At 39.8% G+C, this 22,254-nt stretch overlaps 2 protein-coding genes across 2 annotated transcripts; both read right to left on the bottom strand.

Moving 5' to 3' along the window:
• Window positions 1-14,844: 14,844 nt before the first annotated feature.
• On the bottom strand, window positions 14,845-15,992 carry snx10a (sorting nexin 10a; the record flags this gene model as incomplete). The annotated part of the gene is made up of 6 exons (XM_079258755.1): window positions 14,845-14,938; window positions 15,010-15,204; window positions 15,319-15,417; window positions 15,501-15,601; window positions 15,696-15,782; window positions 15,960-15,992. The coding sequence occupies 6 exons, from the start codon at window positions 15,990-15,992 to the stop codon at window positions 14,845-14,847; spliced, it is 609 nt and encodes a 202-aa protein (XP_079114881.1).
• Window positions 15,993-18,358: 2,366 nt separating this feature from the next.
• Window positions 18,359-22,030, bottom strand: cbx3a (chromobox homolog 3a (HP1 gamma homolog, Drosophila)). The gene is made up of 5 exons (XM_079259329.1): window positions 21,952-22,030; window positions 21,220-21,371; window positions 20,866-21,022; window positions 20,507-20,601; window positions 18,359-18,970 (listed from the first exon to the last, which is right to left on the bottom strand). Exons 2-5 carry the CDS (start codon window positions 21,363-21,365, stop codon window positions 18,844-18,846), a joined length of 525 nt encoding a protein of 174 aa, XP_079115455.1. The 5' UTR covers window positions 21,366-21,371; window positions 21,952-22,030; the 3' UTR covers window positions 18,359-18,843.
• Between the last annotated feature and the right edge of the window lie 224 nt (window positions 22,031-22,254).

Below are 22,254 nucleotides of genomic sequence, written 5' to 3'. Positions count from 1 at the left end.
ATCTTCTATACAAAAGTGGTCAGTACTAACTGTTAAATCTCATTTCTTTGCTGAAGACCTATATGACTGGTAGCTGGGATGTAGCCTGATCCTTGCTTAGTTGTGTGGGTACCTTGGTGTGGTTCTATGATTTCGTGGATTAGCATGCATGTATGTCAAGTTAAGTCCACAAATATGTTTCTTTGCACAAATGAAGAATTAAAAGTGTTGTGTAGGATCCAGTTAGATAGTTGCATTAACTGTCAACAAAAATCCATTCACCTTGCCTTCTGCCTCCATGTGCGTAACAAAGACTATGACTGGTTCTTAGGTAATGAAAGCACAACTTTAATTTCAAAACAATTGTAAACTAATAAGTACATTGATATGAGTGTTACTGTATTCATTTTTTTTTATTTATGGTTGTTGGAACACTTTAAAATGGGTAAGTTACTTGATGACAGTGGAGGTTTATGACACTAAGGAAAATATATGAAGTGATTTTTTTAAATGGGACTTTACATTAAGAAAAATGCAGATTTTACATTATCCTTGAACACATTCCCATAACAATTAACCACTAGCCCTGCCAACAGAGGGTTGTTTAGCAGCGAGTAAAGCGTGAGACAGTAAATATTGTACGTGACCAAGGACGCTGAGGTGAGATAATACATTATACGACGTGTGATGCAGGAAACAACATGAGTGCAGAGAGAAAGAGAAGGAGAGTGATAGCTCTGCAGGGAGAAGTGTGCGACCATCTGCTGTTGGCTACCTGCTGTTCCCCCTCTTTCTACACTCACCTTCCTTTTCTTCTTTCCCTCTGTTTCCCCTGCAGTCTATGATAGTACTCAGTTAGAATCAGCAACCTGGTGTACACTGGGAACACCACACATACACAAACATGCTCGAACAAGCGATCAATACGATTTCCCTTTTCATTTAATTGTTGTGACCTCATATTTCACATAATTTTTAATCTTTGTATCGTTACAGTTACTCTATTACCTCAAAACAAACTTGCTTCTTCTTGTGTCTCTCACAAAACATGCAGACATGGCATGCACACAGATGCAACAGACACACAAAACATATACACACCCACTGTGAGAGGGCCTCTCTAATGGATTCTGAAGATTCCAATTTCCCCTCTGCCACCAAAGACAGAAAACCCTCTGAGCTCAATTACCCCTGTCTCACACTCACCAGACAAGACCACAAGCACATGCACATACACACACACATGAACACACACTTGTGCACATCCTTAGTTGTAATCATAGACACACACACATATCCTTGCACACCTTAAACCGCTGTGACATATTGAGAATCACACAATCAGAGTCACGCAGTCAGACTGAGAGGAGTATTAGTCTAAGGTAGATTTTATGTGATAGAAGATAACAGGGTGAGGGAGAGGGAAGAAGAATTGAGGTGTTGTTGTGAGTGTGGGGGGAAGAGGTCAGGATACAAAAAAAAAGGGAAGATGCGAAGATAGAAGTAGGCAAGATGAGAGGATAGGATCAAATGAAACATATAAAGAAATGAGAGCAAACAAGGATGAAAGTCCAAAGAAAGATGTAAAGGAGAAAAAAGGACAGAGGTGCTGGCTTTCTAGGCTCTTACGAAATCCACTCTTCCAGAAAACTTATTAAATTCTACAATTAGCTGAACGTCTCAGGCTATAAATAGGATCACTTTTCCCATTCTGTAATGTCAGTCAGCGAGCCAGGCTTCGACTGTGGGGGAAACAAAACAATTTAAATTATAGCGAGGCTCTCTCTTTGTCTGGGCACCCTTTTAACGGGATAATTACTAGTCTATTCATTCGTGCTCGGCCAGGGCGATATATCACCTCACTGCGCAGCGGCCCGCTTTCTGTGATAAACGTCCTTTACTGAAGGAGAGGGAAGGAGGGAGAGGCTGAGGGTTAACGTGTGCCTATTGATATCAGTTTACTATTTGCTGCTGGCTTCTACCAAAAGCCTCATACGCTCTGTTGAATAGCCTCCTGCCAGAATCTGGAGAACGCAAAGAGGCACTGTAACTTGGTTTGCACCAACACCTTCCCGTGGGCCCCAGACCACGAGGAAATGAACGAGGAGGCGAAATGAAAGGGAAAGAGAGGGAGCGAGAGGCATCTATTATTCAGCACGCCCCCGACCCCTGCATACGCGCGCCATTAAAAATAGGAAATCCATAGCGGAGACAAATGGCTTCTAAATGAAGCACTACAGGAGGAGAGCGGAGATAGGGACCCCTGTCACATGCGCTTTAATTGTCTCCCGGGGCGATAAGGGGATTTATCAAATTCATCGTGCCAGTAAGGGCTGTTAGGCTATGACGACAGTTGAAGAAACAGCACAGCATGTGTTTGTTCGTTCAAAGATACGCGCCATAAGATGTGAGCAGTAGACAATTAGACTGATCATAAATTGCACCAAACTATTCTAATAAGCAGTGACTGTTGCTGTTAAATAAAAACCAATAGCCTGGTTTGTAAATTAAAAGAATTTTTTTTAAAAACTAAGGCAAGCAGCATTAAAGTGTTTCGTGTTTGTTTGTAACAGCTCCATCTAATTTCAGAAATTCACTGACGGTAAGGTAACTTATTAATATTAATTATAAACCAAAAGAATATATATATATATATATATATATATATATATATATATATATATATATATATATATATATATATATATATATCCTATGTATATATATATCCATATAGATTTTTTCGCCCAAAGACTGCTGGGATAGGCTCCAGCTTCCCCCCGACCCTTACTCTTCGGACTAAGCAGTTAGGAAAATTGCAATGTATAGACTACAATAATAGTTGTCTTTAGTGCCATTGTCATACATTGTCTTTAGCTGGTCTGCTTTTAATGATGCACGAAGTAACATCAACATAAGATTTTTCACTGTAGTTTGTATGAGGTCATGATATCAGTCACAGTATAAGACCTCTTATAGAGTCAGTAATGTTCTATATAGTAATGATCCTATTATGGTGTTACGAGACATTGCTGGTCACATGGATGTTGACACTTACCAGGACAGCAACAACCTCCTTTAGCACCACAGCTGTGGTTCATACAAGACTACAAAGAATCAAAGAAAAGATGTTTGCTCAGTCACTAAATCGACAGATACAAATCTGATTCAATTTGACAACAATTGTGGGACGCAAAGACCCTACTCTATAATACACAGGAGATCTAATGTCCCAGTTCCTCGACTGACCAGCACATTATTATATTTTATTTGTCCACACCCTGGCTGGTCAGAGGTTTTTTGACAGCACGATGACCTAAATGACATTGGAGAGGTGATCATAACATTAGGATTATACAAATATGTTTTGTCTCAACCAAGGAAAAAACTGATATATTAAGAAACTTGATACAGCTTACTTAAGTTTTGACCACTTAACCAATGCTAAAGTAGAACAAATAATGTTCTCCTGTGTACCTATAAATGTTTTTTGTGTTCCTTTAGGGCAGTGGTGACCAACTTTGGTTCTCAAAAGCCAGTCCTGCAAGCATTGGGAGTTTCCCTGCTGCAACACTACTGACTCAAATCAATGAGTAATTAGCAGCTTAATGTCAAGTTCTGCCCTAGTCTGATAATTACCATAAGTCTGATGTGTGTCAGGTGTGTTGCAGCAGGGCAACTCTCAACGCTTGCATGTCTGTGGCTCTTGAGGACTGGAGCTGACCACTCCTACTTTTGTTGTTGGACTCAGAAAGCAGGAAGTTGGAATTAAACAAAGTCAAACCATAACAGCTAATTCTTAGTGAGACACTACTATTATATATCACTGTACTGTATATATCACTGAAAATTGTCCATTATTGTAGAATTTTATGTAGAATTCACTCCTATTTGTAGATATAAAATGTAATACTGCATCAGTACAACAGGACCAATAAATGTTTGTTTTTTTTTACTTGTGTGCCTAACAGTCCCTATAGTCTACTGACTGAAAACTAAATCTGTGAATTAAAATTGACTGAGTTATCGGATTCATTTTAGTCATGATCTTTTGCATTGTTTTGCATGGCCTCAAGTTGCCTGTCATTTTAATATTGAGTTGAGTTGAATTTATTTCAAACATATAAAAGGCAAATCATAGTCATACAGTATTTAAGAGACAAAAATAGTTATGCATAGAGGAAGCAAACATAACCCACAGCTACATATTCTTGATACTTTTTTTTTCATTTTAATGTTATTTCAAGATTATTAGTTAAGTCAAGTTAACAAAGTTTGTTTTTGTGTAATAAGTTAGTTTATCACATAATCTTCTAACATATATCCACATTTGCCATAACTACAAAGTTTTTTGTTTTGATAAAACTAAACTTTTAACTTAACCTTGAGTTAACCTTGAGTTAAAATGACTGAGAGTTAAAGAAGACTTACAGTTTTCTTGGAGTTTTTTTCACATGTGAGGAGCCATCCATCCATCCATTTTCATCTGCTTATCCTGGGTCAGGTCACGGAGGCATGCAGCTTGAGCAGGGAAGCCCAGACTTTCCTCTCCCCATCCACATTTACCAGTTCTGCAGGGGAGAGCCCAAGGCATTCCCAGGCCAGCTGAGAGATTTAATCCCTCCAGCGTGTCCCAGGTCTCCTCCCAAAGGGATGTGCCTGGAACACCTCACCAGGGAGGCAAGCATCCTGACCAGATGCCCGAGTCACCTCAACTGGCTCCTCTCGATTTGGAGGAGTACAACTCTACTCTGAGCCCTTCCCAGATGACTGAGATTCTCGCCCTATCTCTAAAGGAGAGCCTAGTCACCCTACGGCGGAAATTCATTTCAGCCACCTGTATACGCGATCTCTACGACACACTGCTCTCATGACCATAGATGAAGGTAGGAACATAGATAAACTGGTAAATCGGGAGCTTTGCCTTTTGGCTCAGCTCCTTCTTCACCACAACAGACCGGTGTAGAGTCCGCATTGCTGCCGATGCCACACCACCAGCAGATGCCTGTTGATCTCATGCTCTATACTTCCCTCACTCATGAACAAGACCCAGAGATATTTAAACTCCTCCACTTGGGGCAGGACTTCACTCCTGACCTGGAGAGGACAATCCATCCTTTTTCGGCTGAGGACCATGGTCTCAGATCCCAGCCGCTTCACACTCAGCTGTGAATCATTCAATTGAGAGCTGGAGATCACAGCCAGATGAAGCCAACAGGACCAGGCCCTCTGCAGAAAGCAAGAGACCCAATCCTGAGGTCATCAAACTGGATCCCCTCAATACCTCGGCTGCACTTAGAAATTCTGTCCATATAGGTTATGAACAGAATCGATGATAAAGGGCAGCCTTGCCGGAGTCCAACCCTCACCGGAACCTACATCGACTTAGTGTCGCAATGTGGACCAAGCTCTGACATCTGTTGTACAGGGACTGGATAGCTAGTGCAAAGGGGTCCGATACCCCATACTCCTGGAGTACCCCCTACAGGAGTCCTTGGGAGACACTGTTGAATGCCTTCTGCAAGTCAACAAAACATATGTAGACTAGTTGGGCAAACTCCCATGCCCCCTCCAGGACCCCAAAGAAGGTACAGAGCTGGTCCACTGTTCCACTACCGGGACGAAAACTGCACTGCTTCTCCTCAATCCAAGATTCAACTGTCGGATGGATCATCCTCTCTAGGACCTCTGAATAGACTTTACCAGGTAGGCTGAGGAGTGTGATCTCCCTGTAGTTGGAGCACACCCTCCGGTCCCCCTTCGTGAAAAGGGGGTCCACCACCCCAGTCTGCCAGTCCCGAGGCACTGCCCCCGATGTCCATGCGATGCTGCAGAGACGTGTCTGCCAGGACAGCCCCACAGCATCTAGAACCTTTCAGAAACTCCTGCCGGATCTCATCTAACCCCAGGGCCTTGCCACCAAGGAGCTTTTTAACTACCTCAGCGACCTCAGCTCCAGAGATCGGAGAGTTCACCCCTGAGTCCCTCAGGTCTGCTTCCTCATCAGAAGGCGTGTTGGTAGGATTGAGGAGATCTTAAAAGTATTCCTTCCACTGACCCACAACGCTCTGAGTTGAGGTAAGTAGTTCCCCATCTCCACTGTACACCGTGTTGATGGAGCACTTCTTCCCACTTCTGAGATGTGAGGAGCATAAAACTTAAAACTGGCTTTCCATGTTTAGTCCTGACTCTGGGAAGAGAAAGTAGATTTGACCTTGATGACCAGAGAGATCTGGTTGGTTCATTACAAACCAGAAGAGATCCTGGATTTACTTTGGCCATAAATCATCACTGTGCACTGGATGTTTCAGATCATCATTATATCTATAAAAGTACTACATACTTAAAAACACGCATATATAAAAACAAAAAATAGGTCAAATGTTGACAGACAGGAAGCCAGTCTCAAGATGTGAGGACTGGAGTTATGATCAATTTTTCTTGATCTTAGTGAGAACTTAATTTTCTCAATTAGACACAGTTTTCTGGTCTAATTGCAGCTGTCTGATAGATTTTTTAGGGAGATCTGTAAAAAAACAATACAGTAGTCTAGTCTACTAACGATAAATCATGGACAAGTTTTTCCACATATTGCTGAGACATCAGTCCTTTCATCCCTTTATAAGTTCTAAAGTGATAAAAGGTCGGCTTCACAACTGTCTTAACGTAACTGCCAAATTTCAGGTCTGAGTCGAGGACTGCTCCAAGATTTCTGGCTTTGTTGTTGGTTTTTAAATAGCTGTTTAAAGCTGAGAGCTCACCTAATGTTTCTTCCTTGGCTTCAAAAACTATAATTTCAGTTTTGTCTTCATTTGACTGAAGGAAGTTCTGGCACATTGGCTCTTTAATTTGACCAAGACATTTGTTCAGTTTGGATTAGAATACAGTCTCCTGGTGAGATGGTTGTGTGCCATCAATATAACTATAGTAACATGTTTTGTTGTTTTTCATAATTTCAGTGAGTGAGAACAGTGGTCCCAGAATGGAGCATTTGGGAATTCCACAGATAATTTTCGTTAGCTCAGATTTATAGTTACCCATTGACAGAAAGTAGTTCCTGTCTTTTCAATAGGACTCAAATCAATTAACAGCAGTGTCAGAGAGTCCCACCCAGTTTTCAGTAGGTCTTGTAAGATACTATGGTCAACCGTGTCAAATGCAGTACTGTATTGCATCTTCATGGCTTGTATTACCTTGCTCACAATAAACTGACTCAAATGAAGCCTCAACCTTCAAACGATTTCAAGATTTGCAGAAGCCTTTTCATGACCCATAAAACAGAGCAGTGGATCCCAGACTAAGATATGTTGACCTAGAGGACATGTTGCAGGTCTACAGACTCACTTGGTTGATTTTTATACCTTGTTTTATTGACATAATGACAAATTGATCAGCTATCACAGCGAAAAAACTATTTTGAAATTATAAAACTGATCCATTTAAACAATAAAATAACCCTGATGATGTTCATTGAATGATTTTAAGACACTGAAAAATGAACATTTTTGCACAATAGCATCTATCAGCGTTTGTCATTTAATTCTCAACGCTAAATTAGCAAAATATCATGCAAATTTGCAAATACATCTTTTGTGAAAAACATTAGCTAAAGCATTTCTGCAGCAGCACATTTTACTCAACTAAGTCCACTTAAAATTATTTAAGTTCAGATTTCAAGATAACTGTATATTCAACTTCAAGTGTCACAGACTTTACTGTTGAAGGTTTATTTCTTGTTCTCTGAAGTTGTTTGTACATTGGGTTCTAAACAAGATGGTGGGCATGCAATGCAAAACTGCTCATGTGCACTCCTAATCGGAGCACAATTTATAAACTGTGTGCATGACTCTTATCCATGTTTCCATATTACTGAGGCAATATGGTTCTGTTGTTTGTCTGTTTTTTTTTCCAATTCTCGAACTCTATGTATTCTCAAGAAGCAAAAAAAATGATTTTTTTTTTTAATTTCAAAAAAGTGCTAACACAAACCTTAAGCAAATCTGTTTAAAACACAATCCCGTTTTTTCTTGCTTGTTTGTTTTTTTTTACCCCAAGCTTGTCTATAATTTTATTTACTTTTTGATAAAGGGGTAAAGTGACATGTCCTGCTGCTCTATTTTAAAAGGAACCCCGGTTACTTGAGATTCTAATTTGCGTCATGCTGTTTCTAGTTTCATTTTGGAGAAAGACCCACATGCACTCATGTTTTCTTTTACAAAATTAAAAATGCCTGCGGCAAACATGCTTTTGTTGTTGAGAGACATTATAAATGATGCTGTTACAATTGATGACAAAAGTGATTAGCATTTAATTAGAAAAATTAGCACTTTTTATTATTGTTATAATTAACCTCTACTGTTGTTACAAGTGACCTTTGTTGAGGAAATGATAAAGAATCTGCTTTAGATGACAGTACATTTCTCCACTTGGATGATACATCGTGTTTTGATTAAGAAATCTCAATTGCTCAAGATGAAAGTGTAAGACAAAGATTTTGACTACTGTTTTTATTTTGATTCGCTTATTTTGGAGGCAATTGTTTGTCTAAAATGCCTAAAACGTAAAGAGAGACAGTAAATGAGTAACAGAGAAAAATCTTTTGATGAAGCAAAAATACAGATAAATGAATAAAAGTTTTTTTCCTCCCCTGGGAGAATATGTGTGTGTGTGTGTGTGTGTGTGTGTGTGTGTGTGTGTGTGTGTGTGTCTGTGTGTGTGTGTGTGTGTGTGTGTGTGTGTGTGTGGATGGGAGGGTGTGTGCGTGCATGTGTGTGAGTATTTGTGCAGTCTTTTGTGATGGATGAACGACAGTCAGCATGGCAGCTCATCTCCTTTCAGGCAGCTGGGTGACAGAGAGAGATGTTACAGCGCAGAGACAGTACAACCACCACACTGGCAGGCAGGTGTCTCACACACACACACACACACACACACACACACACACATTTCCAAAGCATGTGCCTGCATGCAACATCAACATCTTTTTTTTTCTTTTTCTTTTCGGCTTTCCACCTGTCCTCTATTTCACAACTCTGCTATTCTTGTCCACCACCTCTACTTCTCTCTATCCATCTCTTGACCACCCCACCCCCAAATCCTTCCCAATCAATGGGAACATTATGAATATTTCACACACCTCAGACAGGCAAATTATTAGGAGGTGTTTCCTGACAGGGAAGGGGAAGGGGGAGATGGGGGAGGGATGGGTGGATGGGTGAATGGATGGATGGATGGATGGATGGATGGATGGAATGAAATAGGGGTGGGGAGTTTAGGCTGTCAGGACACCAGTGTGGTGAAAAGATTGGGGCTTCTCTTCCCGAGTACGACAAGGCCAATAACTCATTAGAGGAAGAAAGATGTAGAGGTGAGGATGTGATAGGAAAGAGAGAGATGAGAAGAGAGCTTCCCTCTTCTTTCCTTTGTCTCGACTCTTTGCCCTCCTCTTGTTACTGTCTCTTCTTTTTCTTCTGCCTTTATCCTCCTCATCTCAAAATTTTTAAAAACAACCACCCAACAGAAAGAGGCACACACATACACACCCCTATCCTCTCTTTCCCTCGGCAACTCCCACTAACCCTCTCCTTCTCCACCCCCTCACCCCTCTCCTCCCCCACTCCTCCCTCCTTCCATCTGTCTTTCTTGCTGCAGTGCCCATGCTGCCAGGCAGTATAAATCACATCTCCGGGCTTGGCTGCAATGGGCCTGAAAATAAAAAGGCATAAAAGTGTCGGGATGAGCTACGGGCCAGGGGGGGAGAATTCCTTTATGATGGGTCTAAATCCTCCTCCCACCCTGCTACCTCCCTAGTGCACACACACACACACACAGATTGCTTAAAGACACATGCACAGCACAGACTTTAACTCTGAAATTATCCCCTCAAAACAGCAGTAGTTTGGATCTCGTTCTCTTTCTTGGAGACAACTGTACAACCTTCCAAACACACATACGCTCTGCCACATATCATATTAAGGTCTTTGTTGGCTGTGATCAGAATTGAGACATCTCCTCGCCTTGTTTGGTCCTTAAAGGGGCAGTCTGGCTAAAACTTGCAACCCTGTCTCTGTCTACTGTTCTGGCTTTAATTTTTCTACAAATGATTGCAGTGTCCCTGGAGACAAACTGCCTTTTTATTTACACCAACAGAGCAGGAAACAATACAGGAGGTTAGGAATATCATGTAAAACCTTGTACTGCTTCATCACATTTCAATCCATTGTGTATGGATAGGATGAATGTCTTTAACCCTTGAAGTTTAATTCGCGACAGCAATGATGCATTTAATGCAATGTGAAACATCTTTCTTAAAATAATTGTGCATTCTATAACTAAAAGCATTCTTGACTGTCTGAGATTAATTTTACAAAGGTATTTTTCACCCTTGGTTGTAGCACAAAGGAGAGTCACTTCCCTGTGCATAATGGTAATTGTAGACAATTTATGATCACTCTATTCTCCATCTATGTATCGTTCTGTGTAAATAAACCAATAAAAAATGATTGAGGTGGCCTATAACATATTGAAATGAACCATAGTGGCAGAGATGCATTGTTAAGGTTGTCTAAATGATTATGGGAATGAAGATGGAGGTGAGCGAAAGCACCATGAATGGGAAACTCCATCACCTGCTGAAATTAACCTATAGCTCCGAGTTCTCCTTTAATCTATGTCCCGATGTGCACTTTGTCCATTCTATTAGATCATGCTGTGTGTGGCATGAACACACAATGCATACACATACATACAGCAATGATGATAATGGGAAGCACCTCCCCAGGTGAAACCTATTCAGTCACAGTGGGAACCATCTCAGACCTAATTATGCTTGCTTTGGCGTTTTAACTGTATTGATCAAAACACTGAAACAAACGAGAAATGCTTATCAAGCTGGAAAAGAAGAGCCCTCAGGAGTTGGAGCGTGTGTGTACCTTTGTGCATTCGTGTGTGTGTGTGGGAGTGGGTATGCTCCATAAGAGTGGGTGAGAGTGATGGCATCGGTCGGAAAGGTGGTGAGATATTGGTGGCTGTAAAAAAATGCAATTCTGTGCTTTTGAGTTATTAATTACAGCCTCCCCTCCTTCAGCCCTTCTTTAGCAGCTATTAGAAATACTGCCACACAAATTACTCCACATATATGCTCACTTACCCAGGCCTCAGGACATACAAAACCCACATACACACTTGTAGGTTCATGCACACACTCCTTCACACAAATTAGCTCATCCATACCAAAGCTAAGCTTACAATACCCTGCTCTGATGAGCAAGCTCCCGTCGACCTTGGAACTCTCTGGAAAGACAATGCAAGGGGAGCCATGCTGGGAGAGGGGCGAGGTAGGGGTGGTGGGAGTAGATAAGATGGAAGGAGAGAGACAATAGATGAGAGGAGGGAGGGATGGGAGAAAAAGAGAGAGAGAAAGCACAAGTAGAGCTGTTCAGTACAGGGCAGGAGGGCAGTGCTCCCTCCCTCCTTTCCATCTTAGCTCATCTTGAATGCAAATGTGGTTTCTATACGGTTCCTTTGTGCCGCCTCTAACTGCTCCAGAGAGAAGCAATTACAACTGCTCCATTCAGTCAGAGAGAGAAAGACACGCATGGATAGAGAAGGGTAATTAATAAAGTGATGGTGTGCGGGGGGGATAAGGAGGAGTAGAAGAGGCGGTCACGTACCTGTGGAGGATCTTCAAGTCGGAGTTGAGTGGGGTATTGATTTTAAAGGAAGCTTTGTTATTGACACAAGCAACAACAGTGAAACTGACCAGGCTCATAATAATGACATGGATGGTCAAAGGTGAGAAGTCATTAGTATTACATTAAGTGTTTTATATGGTGTGTAATACAATAAAAAGCATATTGTATGTAAATATAACACATCTAGGAGTCCTATTCTCTCAATCACAGCATCGTAAAGATGAACATTGAGAATTTATTCAATCTAAATATCTCCATCCAGAAATGACATCACCCTCCACTGCTCTCTGTATTTCTGTGAACAGACATTTACACTGCCAGTGCTATATTCTGTTGCAGTCACAGTGACCAGGCAGCGCCGCAAGGTATGGCGGGAGCTTTTATGGCAGTCATTTGGGCTGCTAATATGTCATCTCCATTAGCCAACTTTTAACACTCTCAAATAGATGGCCCTGTGACATTTAGCTGTGCAGGAGTCATATTTTAGCTGTTAAATGGCCAGTGATGTGCGGAGAGCGTACAAAATGTGTGTATGTGTATGTTTTAGGCATGCAGTGGTGGGGTCGGGGGAAGAGATGCATTGACTTTTAATGATGCCCTGAGCAATACCACTTCAGAGGGAATAATCACAATACAATGCGAGTCATCCCCTTTGACCCCAAATACACACTGGCAAAGCACACACAAGCACAACCAGAATATGTCAAGAGGAGGCTGCAAGGTCAAGACCCAGGCTTACTTCCTCAACAGTTAGACAGCTAAGGCACGGCAAGCCAGGATCTGCAGCGTCAGCTGAAAAAAAAACCCACCCAACTACAAAAGAGAACAGGTAATTAACTTAGCAGCCTATAGAGATAATGAGGGGTAAGAAAAAGAGGGGAAACAGAGGAAAGAGTGAAACAGAAGAGTGAGAGATTAACAAAATGGGCGGGTAAATATGTGCAGGGGCAGGATGAGAGCTACCCAGGCTAATTGCTCATATGGATTTTACCATTGTTGGCTTTTGTACGGTCAAGGAGGTGAAGTCATTCCCTGAGGTGGCGTCAGGTGAAAGTCTAAATGAGCTAATAATTTAGACTCATAAACTTAAACCAATATTGACGGTCACCATGTACATTGAAAAGCATTAGAAAGATTCCAACCATAAAACAGCTGTAAATATGATGTACCCTCTTGTCATTTCACTCATCACACACAGCAGCACCTTTTCCCCCCTACACGTGAAAGTACCACCCACTATGCTACATTAAAAAGCTGAGAATATGTTCAGTGTCATTTTATCCATAGCCTAGAGGCGCTTGGTCACCTGTCCAAAGGCACTGAAGTTGACTAATGTGATAGAAAATTAACAATTAAAAATATCACACGAGCCCAGAGCCATCGCAACGTGGACTGTTCACAACTCAGTGGACACCCTAATTGCTTTGAAATACAATTGGGTTTGGGCTTTGTTTGGTGTTTTGGAGGTATGAAGCGCATCAATGCACACTGGAAATTGAGTTATAAATTACCAAGCTGAAATAGACATGTACCGTGAATACTCAATATCCAAATTCTGGGTGTTTTCTCCTTCAAAAAGGCAGATGTGTGCATGTATACATATACACACACACTTATAAAAACCAGATGCAATTTCTTGCAGCTGCATTTCATTTTGTCAAGAAAATTGACCTCCTTTGAACCAAACAGTGTATGCGTGTGTCATGCTGCATGCTTGTCATGGGGTATGTTGATAAGGTCAACCTTAACAGCAAACAGAGATGGGAAGCTCCAAACAAAAACCAGTGGGACTCAAGAAAATGACGATGAGCAGAGGAGAAAATGTTCATTCATGCACATCTTTCTCATGTGTGTTTATGTCAGTGTTTTCACACATGCCACTGTGTGTGCGTACATGTCTGCTGTATGAAAACAGCTCAGTGGCTGGTGTGTGAAGTCTCTGACAGCTTCATTATGGCTTGTGCGCACAGGGAGATGGCGCAATCCGTGGAGAGGAAATGGGAGGACAGACAGTGGACAGGCCATGTTTGATGCTGCGCTCAGCCACATGTCATTACAACAGTTGGAGGAAAAGCAGTGAAAGGGGGATAAGAAGCTGCTGTCTTCTCTAATGAGTCTTTGCTTCTTTCATCAACTTTCAATTTACAAGGGTGTCCAGAGCTACTGCATAAGTTACCACAGTTAAAGTGGTCTTCATCCTTGCAGATTCCTAAGAGCAAATTGTTTAAATGAATTTGTCTACACATTTTCTGTGAAAGCCAATAGAGGTATAGATCAAGCCACTTGATGCTTTTATAAAAAAAAAAAAAAAAATTTAAAAAAAAAAAAACCTGAAACCTAAATAGAGAATACTCTAATCTCATGTAACCTCTCCATGTGCATTTTTAGTTCCTTTTCGGGGCACATTTAGATTAATGTGACATACATGGATAACATAATTCACTGTCACAAAATAAGCTGTGCTGGATGTGCCGAATTTCAAGCAACACAGTGCTTAACTGGAATTTATGAACTGAAAGTGATGTTTGCAACCACTGAAAGGGTTTTAGCTTTGTGTACTAAAGTCCACTTTGGTATGTAGTGTGCTGTGTCTAAACTCCCTCTACTGGAGTGTCATAGCACTACATGATTGTTGCACTAGTTACAAAGGCCTTTTGAAATGATTAAATGACTTCGACAAAAAATTCCTCAAAAAAAGAATTTATTTATCCTTTAACAAGACATAAAAAAAAAAAAAAAAACATTGTCGAATGTATATATACACATATATATATAAAAATACAATTCAAAAAAATGCCTTCCTAGCCTCAGTGCAGCTTTAATCCAAGGATAAAATACATAGGAATCTTTAAGAATTAATTAAACAGATTTTACAAAGTTCACATTATATACATTTTACCAGTTTCTTTTTTAAAAAAAGAAAAACATGAACATTTTTTTTTTTTATGTACATATTTAAATGACTAAGGTTTTAATATAAGAGTACACTGAAGCATGGTATTAAAACAAAGTCCAAGTGAAATAGTGACAAACAAGATTTTTGCTCTTTGGAAATCACAACTAACAAGAGCTAAGTGGACCATCAAACTGGTACACATAGTGATTTACATATAGAGTATCACGTCTACACAATAATGCTCATTGAGGGGGCCCCAAAGTGCTAAACAACAGTTTATGAGCAATGGATCTCAGATGAATGGAGGAAGGGGACAGGACTCTCTCTCATTTGTGTGTCAATGCTTCGTCCCAGGCCTGACGACGAAGAGCTGTCACAAGAGTACAAGGGTCAATTTAACATTAAAATGTCCGTATGTAAAATGTTCGCCTGATATCCCACCTTTCACAGTCTGAGTCACAAGAAGCCTTGTCTTCTAAACTACTGATGCAACCACAACTGGAACGCTGAATGGCCTCAGCAACTGTGTACCGAGTCTTCCCAGTAACACACTTCTCAATTTTTGCAGTGCTGAGGTTAGACTGAAGAAATAGATGGAGCCGGCTATCCGACAACAGAAAGGAACTCTGAAGAACACTGAAAAAGACAACATAAGAATTAAATGAAATTTGAAATATTTCATACAGATTTTGAGATACCCTAAAGTGGCAATGGGTTAATTCAAGCTCCCCTAACTGCAAAACAACTTACTTTTCTAAGAATTCCTGCAAGCCCTTCATCCTCTGGTTGACTTGCACTCTGTTCTTGAGGCTAAAAAAGGGATTCCAGGGTGGCAACTTCGGCAAATCTCTGTGCAAGCACATTCATTTTATTGATTACAAAACAGAATAATCAAATTCAGATTAATTTAGAACATCTGGATTTACACATACATGTTCAAAGCGTTTTGTTCCAGACCATGCCGCAGCCAAACAAACTCACTGTAGCGTCGTCTCACACAGGAAGTCTTCCTTCGGAAACACATGCTATTGGTCTGCAAGAAACATTAAAACTTGCAACCTCTCCAAAACTTTTTTTCTCTTAAAAAGAAAGGCAAAGGGGATCGGAGGGGGGGGGGGGGGACTTACATGTAAACAAATCTCATAATCAATGTGGGTGCGCCAGGGGTCATCTCTGTAGAGCTTTGGATCTCTAACACAAATACTAATGAAGTCCTGTAGGATTCAAAGAAGAAATTAGCTGCTCAAGCTCAAACTATACTGAAAAAATAAACATTAAAACACCACAACATGGCTTTCCCATTTGTCTAATAAGGATCCTAAACATGAAACTGTTTCTACAAAGTGAATGACAGGAAACTGAAGAGTTGCAAAGAGTATGTTGGTACTCACTGTTTTTGAAGGATTATCTAGGATACCATCCATCATAGGTGTCAACACTGCCAAAAGACAGAATAAATTTGTTAAAGATCATTTGTTATTAATATAGCATTTCGTAGGTCCTTGTAAAAAGCATTAAGAAGCACAACAGTCTTAGTTTGCCAATATAAGAGGAAATAAAGTGCCAACATTTTGAACTGGTAAGCAGCAGAACAAGGGGCAAATGAGGATTAAACTTGCGAAATGAAACCTTCCTTCTACATCAAAATCCAGTCTTAAGACTTTGTTTACAACTAACAAACAGTCCAGTCACCAATCTATAAAAGCAGCCACATGCAGGGTGCTTACATTAATTTCTAGACCACTAATTGCACTAATAAGCAAGCGTTATGAAACTTGATATTCTACAACTGTCCCCGTCACATGGTAAGCACATCTCTGGGTTTCAGGAACATGCTGGATCATGTGTCCCTTGACACTAATGAGACATGTGTTGAGTTAAGCACAGCTGATCAATAAAGTGCAAACAATGTCAACAGTCCAAGTCTGAGACGGTGATCTCACTCAGAGACATCACATGAAATCATATGCCATCACAAACTAATCCATCGGATCTACTTTGTGATGAGGGGGATGGCCTGCTAGTCAGGACAATCAGTCCTGCACAAAAAAAAAGTCACCCATTTCTTTACCCCAGAAGGAAAAAGAAGAAAACAGGTAAAGGAAATCAATCACTTCAATAAAATTATTTCTGAATAAGAGTCAAAACATTAAAGTAAACTCGGCAATGCAAGTTTTGTCAAATCTACCAGGAGTTATACAACAGCTTACCATCTAAATGTTACTTTGCCCTGAAGGGAGACGGGGTGAGAAGATTATCACCACTTGCAAAACTTGTTAAACGTCCTCGTTACCCGGATTCATACCAAGTTGTTTCCGATTTTTGTTTAAGTAAAAAGGTCAAAAGATACCCTTTAAATAAACAATAAAAGTCCAAGCAGTAAGTAAAAATCGGATTGTTTAGGTCCTACCTTTTTTCCCCTCGCTTTCGGAAAATAAATCCGGTGTTAGTGAACAAACAGCACCAGCTCTGCGATGTGGCTTGAAGCCCAACTTTGCCTGCACTAAAGTTACGTCAATACAAACTTGTAACTGTTCGGTGAGACCTCCTTTTTTGTCTCACGCAGGTCACATCGCGATAAAATATCTACACAACGACGAAAGGTTGCTTAAATAAAAGGTCCTTCCCGTAAGTTGGGGGGAGCGGTGTGTTCTGTGTTGCCTCGGGGCGCACCTGCACCTTATATCAAATCTTACCAGCTGGTGGGAGGAGGCGGATTAATTACATACCAACTAAAAGCTTTTAGTTCTTACTTCGCTTCTATAGTATCAGGCTTTGCATGAATAACGATTATGGAAGTATTGTTTTAAAAATAACATATTAAAAAATGTGTTTCCCCCATATAATCTCGTATTGTAGTAATTTTCCCCCTTTAATCACTTTAAGCACTGATTAGAGGAAATAAATTTTAAAAAAAAAAGTAATTTTTTGTTTATAAAACAAAAATGTATAAAAATGTGTTTATTGTATATAAAAATACTGTTACATCCCTATCAGTGTGTGTGTGTGTGTGTATATATATATATATATATATATACATACACACACACACACATACTATATGCTAACTAGGCCTAAAAATAAATTAAAAATACTGTTACATCCCATAAGTCTTCCACCTTAAACATCTTCCATGAGCTGATTTCTTTCTTTTCCCCAAAAAATTATTTTAGACAGATCTTATGTAATTCAGTGTTCTTGCAAACCTTCAGACTGATGGTGGAAGCAGATTAGCATACAAATGTGATGCTGTCCTGTACTGATTGGGCATTTGATTTAATCAGCAGCAAAGGATGATTGATTCTTTTTCTTTTGACAAATATTCTTTTATCCCTCCAGAAAAGATATGCTTGACTTTAACATTGCAAATTGGCACTACGAGCTTTGATAAAGCCGTTATCAAGGTAATTGTTTGGTTTACGTGATCTGAATTTAAATTGTGTAAAATAAGCCTTAAAAGAAGTTTACTACTCAAACATGAAAGAAAAAAAAAGGTTTTTGCAAGATTGCAAAAAAAAAAATAAATAAATTTAAAGTGGCTCCATTGCCATGTCAGGAGACTTCCAGCTGCCAAAAATATTTAAGTCCTAAGTCCACATCTTCAACCCTAATGGCAGTAAATTTTTCTTTACTAGTGCCGAAATGCTGAGGAAAACAGGCAACCATATCATTTAAAGTAATTTAACCTCAGCAATGCCAGATTACCTTTAATATGCTTCCCTTTAATGTAAAAAAAGATTGAATACATACACATTTAGTTAACTTTTAGCTAAACACGTTTTATTTCAGTCTTCAATGCTTAAAAAGAAAAAAAAAAAAAGCTGTATTATGAGGCCACATAAAACATTTAATAGAACATGAAATAATATTTACACATGGTAAACAAAATGTACTTTTGAAAGAGAACACTGGTGTAGAAAAATCAACCCTCACATCTTAAAAGAGATTTAGAACAAGATAGAAAATGTTGAGACAGAATTCAATTAACCAAGTTAAAAAGTTTTGGACGAAGATGGTTCCATTAAAGACATCAATCACAATAACAGCAGACTTCTGTCTTCAGACATAATCTTCACTCGCCAGTCTGCTCATCTTTTATGTATAATGACAAAAAAGAAAACGCTCTCTTCCAAGGATTTACGATGCAAGCGCTGAAACATTTTCAAACATAAGTGAAGGTAACTGAAACTATAAAAATGCAGGCCAGAGGATAAAGTCCAGTCCTGAGGAAAGAGTGGAAGCCGTGGAAGATGCAGCAGGCACCAGAGGAGAAAATTACTGAGCTTCATCCTCTGGGCAGGAATGCCACGTCAGTCTCTCCTCATAGAACGATATGACCACCTGAGGGCAACGAGTGTTGGCCTCTCGGGCCGGGACCAAATCTGCTTCATCAGAATCTTTCCTGAAAGCAACAAAAAAAGGATTTGGAAATAAAACACATCGTTATTATAGGAAATATGTGGTGGACAAAAATTTTGGCTTGAGCCTCAATTTATGAGCCATTTTCCATTTATGTCAAAAGATCTGCAGGTAGAAAAAGTCTGTAGCATAATTTTTTTTTTTTTTTTTTTTTTTTAAACAGTTTAAAAGGTTTTCAGACATTGTGCATATTGACAATGATATCAGTAAATATCTAACATCCAGTGCAGCCCTAGAATCCGTCTATTGATGAATAAAGTTATGAGTGGGTCCACACCATTTACTGCTCCGAGGACCAAGCAGCTAGTTTTCCCTACATTTTAAATGGGCAATCAGCCACATGATCTGCTCAGATCCAGTAGGCTTGTTTGGAGAGAAAGCCCCTTTAAACCACATGGGAGGGAGGGAGGGGGAGGTGGCAAAAAGAATCAGAGCAGATTTGCAAATGAACTTTAAAATAGTTCCAACATAATTCATTGCCTAATGTTGATGTGTCTTTCATTCCAGGTCATCTCTGTATATCCTGTTGCAGGATAGGGAGATGTCCTGTATGTCCTGTGCTCACTCTGCTCCCTCTTCTTCCAAGTGTCTCCAGCATTGCCTCAGAAACAATGTGCTCAACAGCCTAGGCCATGGCTCCATCCATGTAAAACTGGTGCTACGTCTCAAAAGCTGCATTTGTGAACAATAGAATCGCCGATAATTTAATAACTTAATTGGCAAAACAATATGGCATGTTACAAAATCATAAGCGGAAATTTACTAATCCTGATCCAAAGCACACTAAGTGTTTGCAGTGTTAAATTGTCAGCATTGCATAAACCTTTCACTCATAAAGCACTTATAAACTAGTAATGCACTGAAACTGCTCTAATTCGAAAAGGTTAGAGAAGGATTTTAGGCCTTTAGGCCTAAAGCTGGACCATGGCCATTTCAGAACTTTAGGATATCCTTGGGACAGTTTGAGGATCTGCTTTAGCAGTGAGCTGTTTGCTTTAAGAAGTAGAGAACAAATAATAAAGAGGCTCTGCCATGATAATACAAAGTTTGAATGAAATGGCAGCAAAAGTTCACAACAGGTGATTATCAGTCAGCATGTCTTCTCTGATGGATTTTTCTCACTGATGTGAACATTTACATAGATTTGATATTGACTCAATAAAAAAAAAAATTACCATGCAAAATATTCAGACAAAATATTTGAAGGGGTGTGTAAATGCCTTAGTGTGTCTCTCAACATCTTCCCCTACAAGGGGGTCCAAGAAGATGCCATGGTAAATTTTTATTCACTCTGTAACAAAGATTTTCCAGCATGCCAATAAATGATGATATTTTACCCTATTTTCTTATGTGTGGGGTTCTCTGATTACACGCTGATAATTAAAGATGCATTTTTGTCTCATAAATGGAATGTAGAAACATTACCGAATTTAGGCTAAGAACAGAGGAATTAGTTTAATCTGTTATTTACAGTTCAACTTTGTAATCTGCCTAACAATAGTAAAAAAACTCAACTCACCATTTCATCAAGAACATCAACTCCCCGCTGCTGTCTGTTGCACCAATAATTCGTTCTGGTTCGAGGTTCCTTGCAAAGCCTCGTGGTTTCTCAGCCTAAATGATCATAACACAACATGACTGCATCAATGAACTCAGGTAATTATTCATGGAATTTCTAAGGACATCTGATTCCTAATCATTCACATGATAAGAGTGTTCTTTCACACATTTCCATTAAGTTATTGATCTTTATGCACACACTGCAATAAGCTTATCAGACAAAAAGCACAGGCTTGCAAGACATTGTTGCTGATACATTTAAAAGTATCCCCTCAACAGGAAATGATGGCCGGGCAATGGAACTATTGATCGACTTACCACTTCTTTCTTCTTGGATTCAGACTCTGGTTCATCTGTGGATGCCTTCCTCTTAATTGGAGCAGGCTTCTCCTTTACATTTTTCTGCGACTCCAGAAATGCTGAAATCAGCTCAGGACAGTCCAGGTTTTCTTCTGGTTCCCAAGTGTTGTCAGCACTGAACAATGAAGAGTGAAGTCAACATCTGCGTCTCTAAACCCCACATTAACATGGATGACCAATAATAAACATAAGAGCGTAACAGTGTATAGGAAGGTTAATGCAACCACTTCAGACAGAAGCATATCACAATCCCATACCAGGGGAGACCTTCTAGCTCAGGAGAAGGAGAGGCGTGTATCCAAAGCAACTCACTCTGTAAATCCTTTCCACTTCAGGAAGAATTCTACTTTCCCATTCACAATTCGCTGGTCAATGACCTTTTCCACAACAAATTCCTCCGGCTCCTCTTGTGCGACCTGGGGGTCCCTCTTTGTCTTAGAATTCTGTTTCTTGCCCATTTTTTTCTTATACAAACAAGAGAGAGAGAGTGAGACCTACTTTACACTTCTTACATGCATCAAGTTTGTTTACCCACAAATTTATAACTAGGCCCCAACTCCACGGAGATGCAGGGGGCTACAAATACTAATTATTACCAATATTATAATTAATCTAAATAAACAAATCCAACTGACTTAAACATACCAATCTAACACTTTATAAAAGGTTTTTATCGACAAACGGTGTTAGTTTAGACAAGCTAAGTCGTCAAAACCTTGTGGGGGTTAGCGTGCTACTTATAGCCGGTATCATGCAACTGCAGCAAAACCTTTTAAATGGATGTCAAACGAGACAAAATAAGAAGTAGCCTGCATACATTTTGGAAAATGCCAGTCTGCTTTTGGCTATTTGATAATGTATAAGTCAAACATTACTGTACGGCTTTAACAATAGAGAAGCTAATGCTGCTGGAGTTGCAACTCATGCGTTGTCCTAAAATCTAACATGCAAAGTTAATGTTTTTAGGTATTCTGTAAAACGAATAGCTGATAAGATATCATAGAAGCATGCAATATTTAAAACTTGGAAAACCCGCATACATACCCTAAAAAGCACAGCAAACGAGCGAATAATTTGGCTGAACCACGCGGTCTGTAGCCTCCTTTGCAGGTCGAGTCTACGGAGCAGGCGCCAAAGTCCCTACGAACGGATTCTACGGGAAGCCGGAAGGAAACCAGTTTTCTTTTCCGCCTGTTTTTTTTTCTTTTTCCCTCCAAAATAGGTAGCACGTTTTTAAACGTCTTTACTACCAACAGAATCATTTAAAAAGAGGCGGAAAACAATAACAAAGACACAAAAGAAGACGTATAAAAATGTTCAGAATTACATAAATGAGCAATATAAAAT

This window comes from Telmatherina bonti (genome assembly GCF_933228915.1).
Source record: "Telmatherina bonti genome assembly, chromosome: 19".
NCBI lineage: Eukaryota > Metazoa > Chordata > Actinopteri > Atheriniformes > Telmatherinidae > Telmatherina > Telmatherina bonti.
This window is presented reverse-complemented; position numbering and strand designations above follow the sequence as displayed.

Bases quoted from the DNA above. Each gene is read 5' to 3' on its own strand.
- cbx3a (XM_079259329.1), bottom strand. From the start codon at position 21,365: ATGGGCAAGAAACAGAATTCTAAGACAAAGAGGGACCCCCAGGTCGCA. The intron at 21,023-21,219 runs GTGAGTTGCTTT...TTCATTGTTCAG, and splicing joins AAGTGGAAAGGATTTACAGA to TGCTGACAACACTTGGGAAC. The intron at 18,971-20,506 runs GTGAGTTGAGTT...TGTTGCTTTCAG, and splicing joins TTGATGTTCTTGATGAAATG to GAAAGATTCTGATGAAGCAG.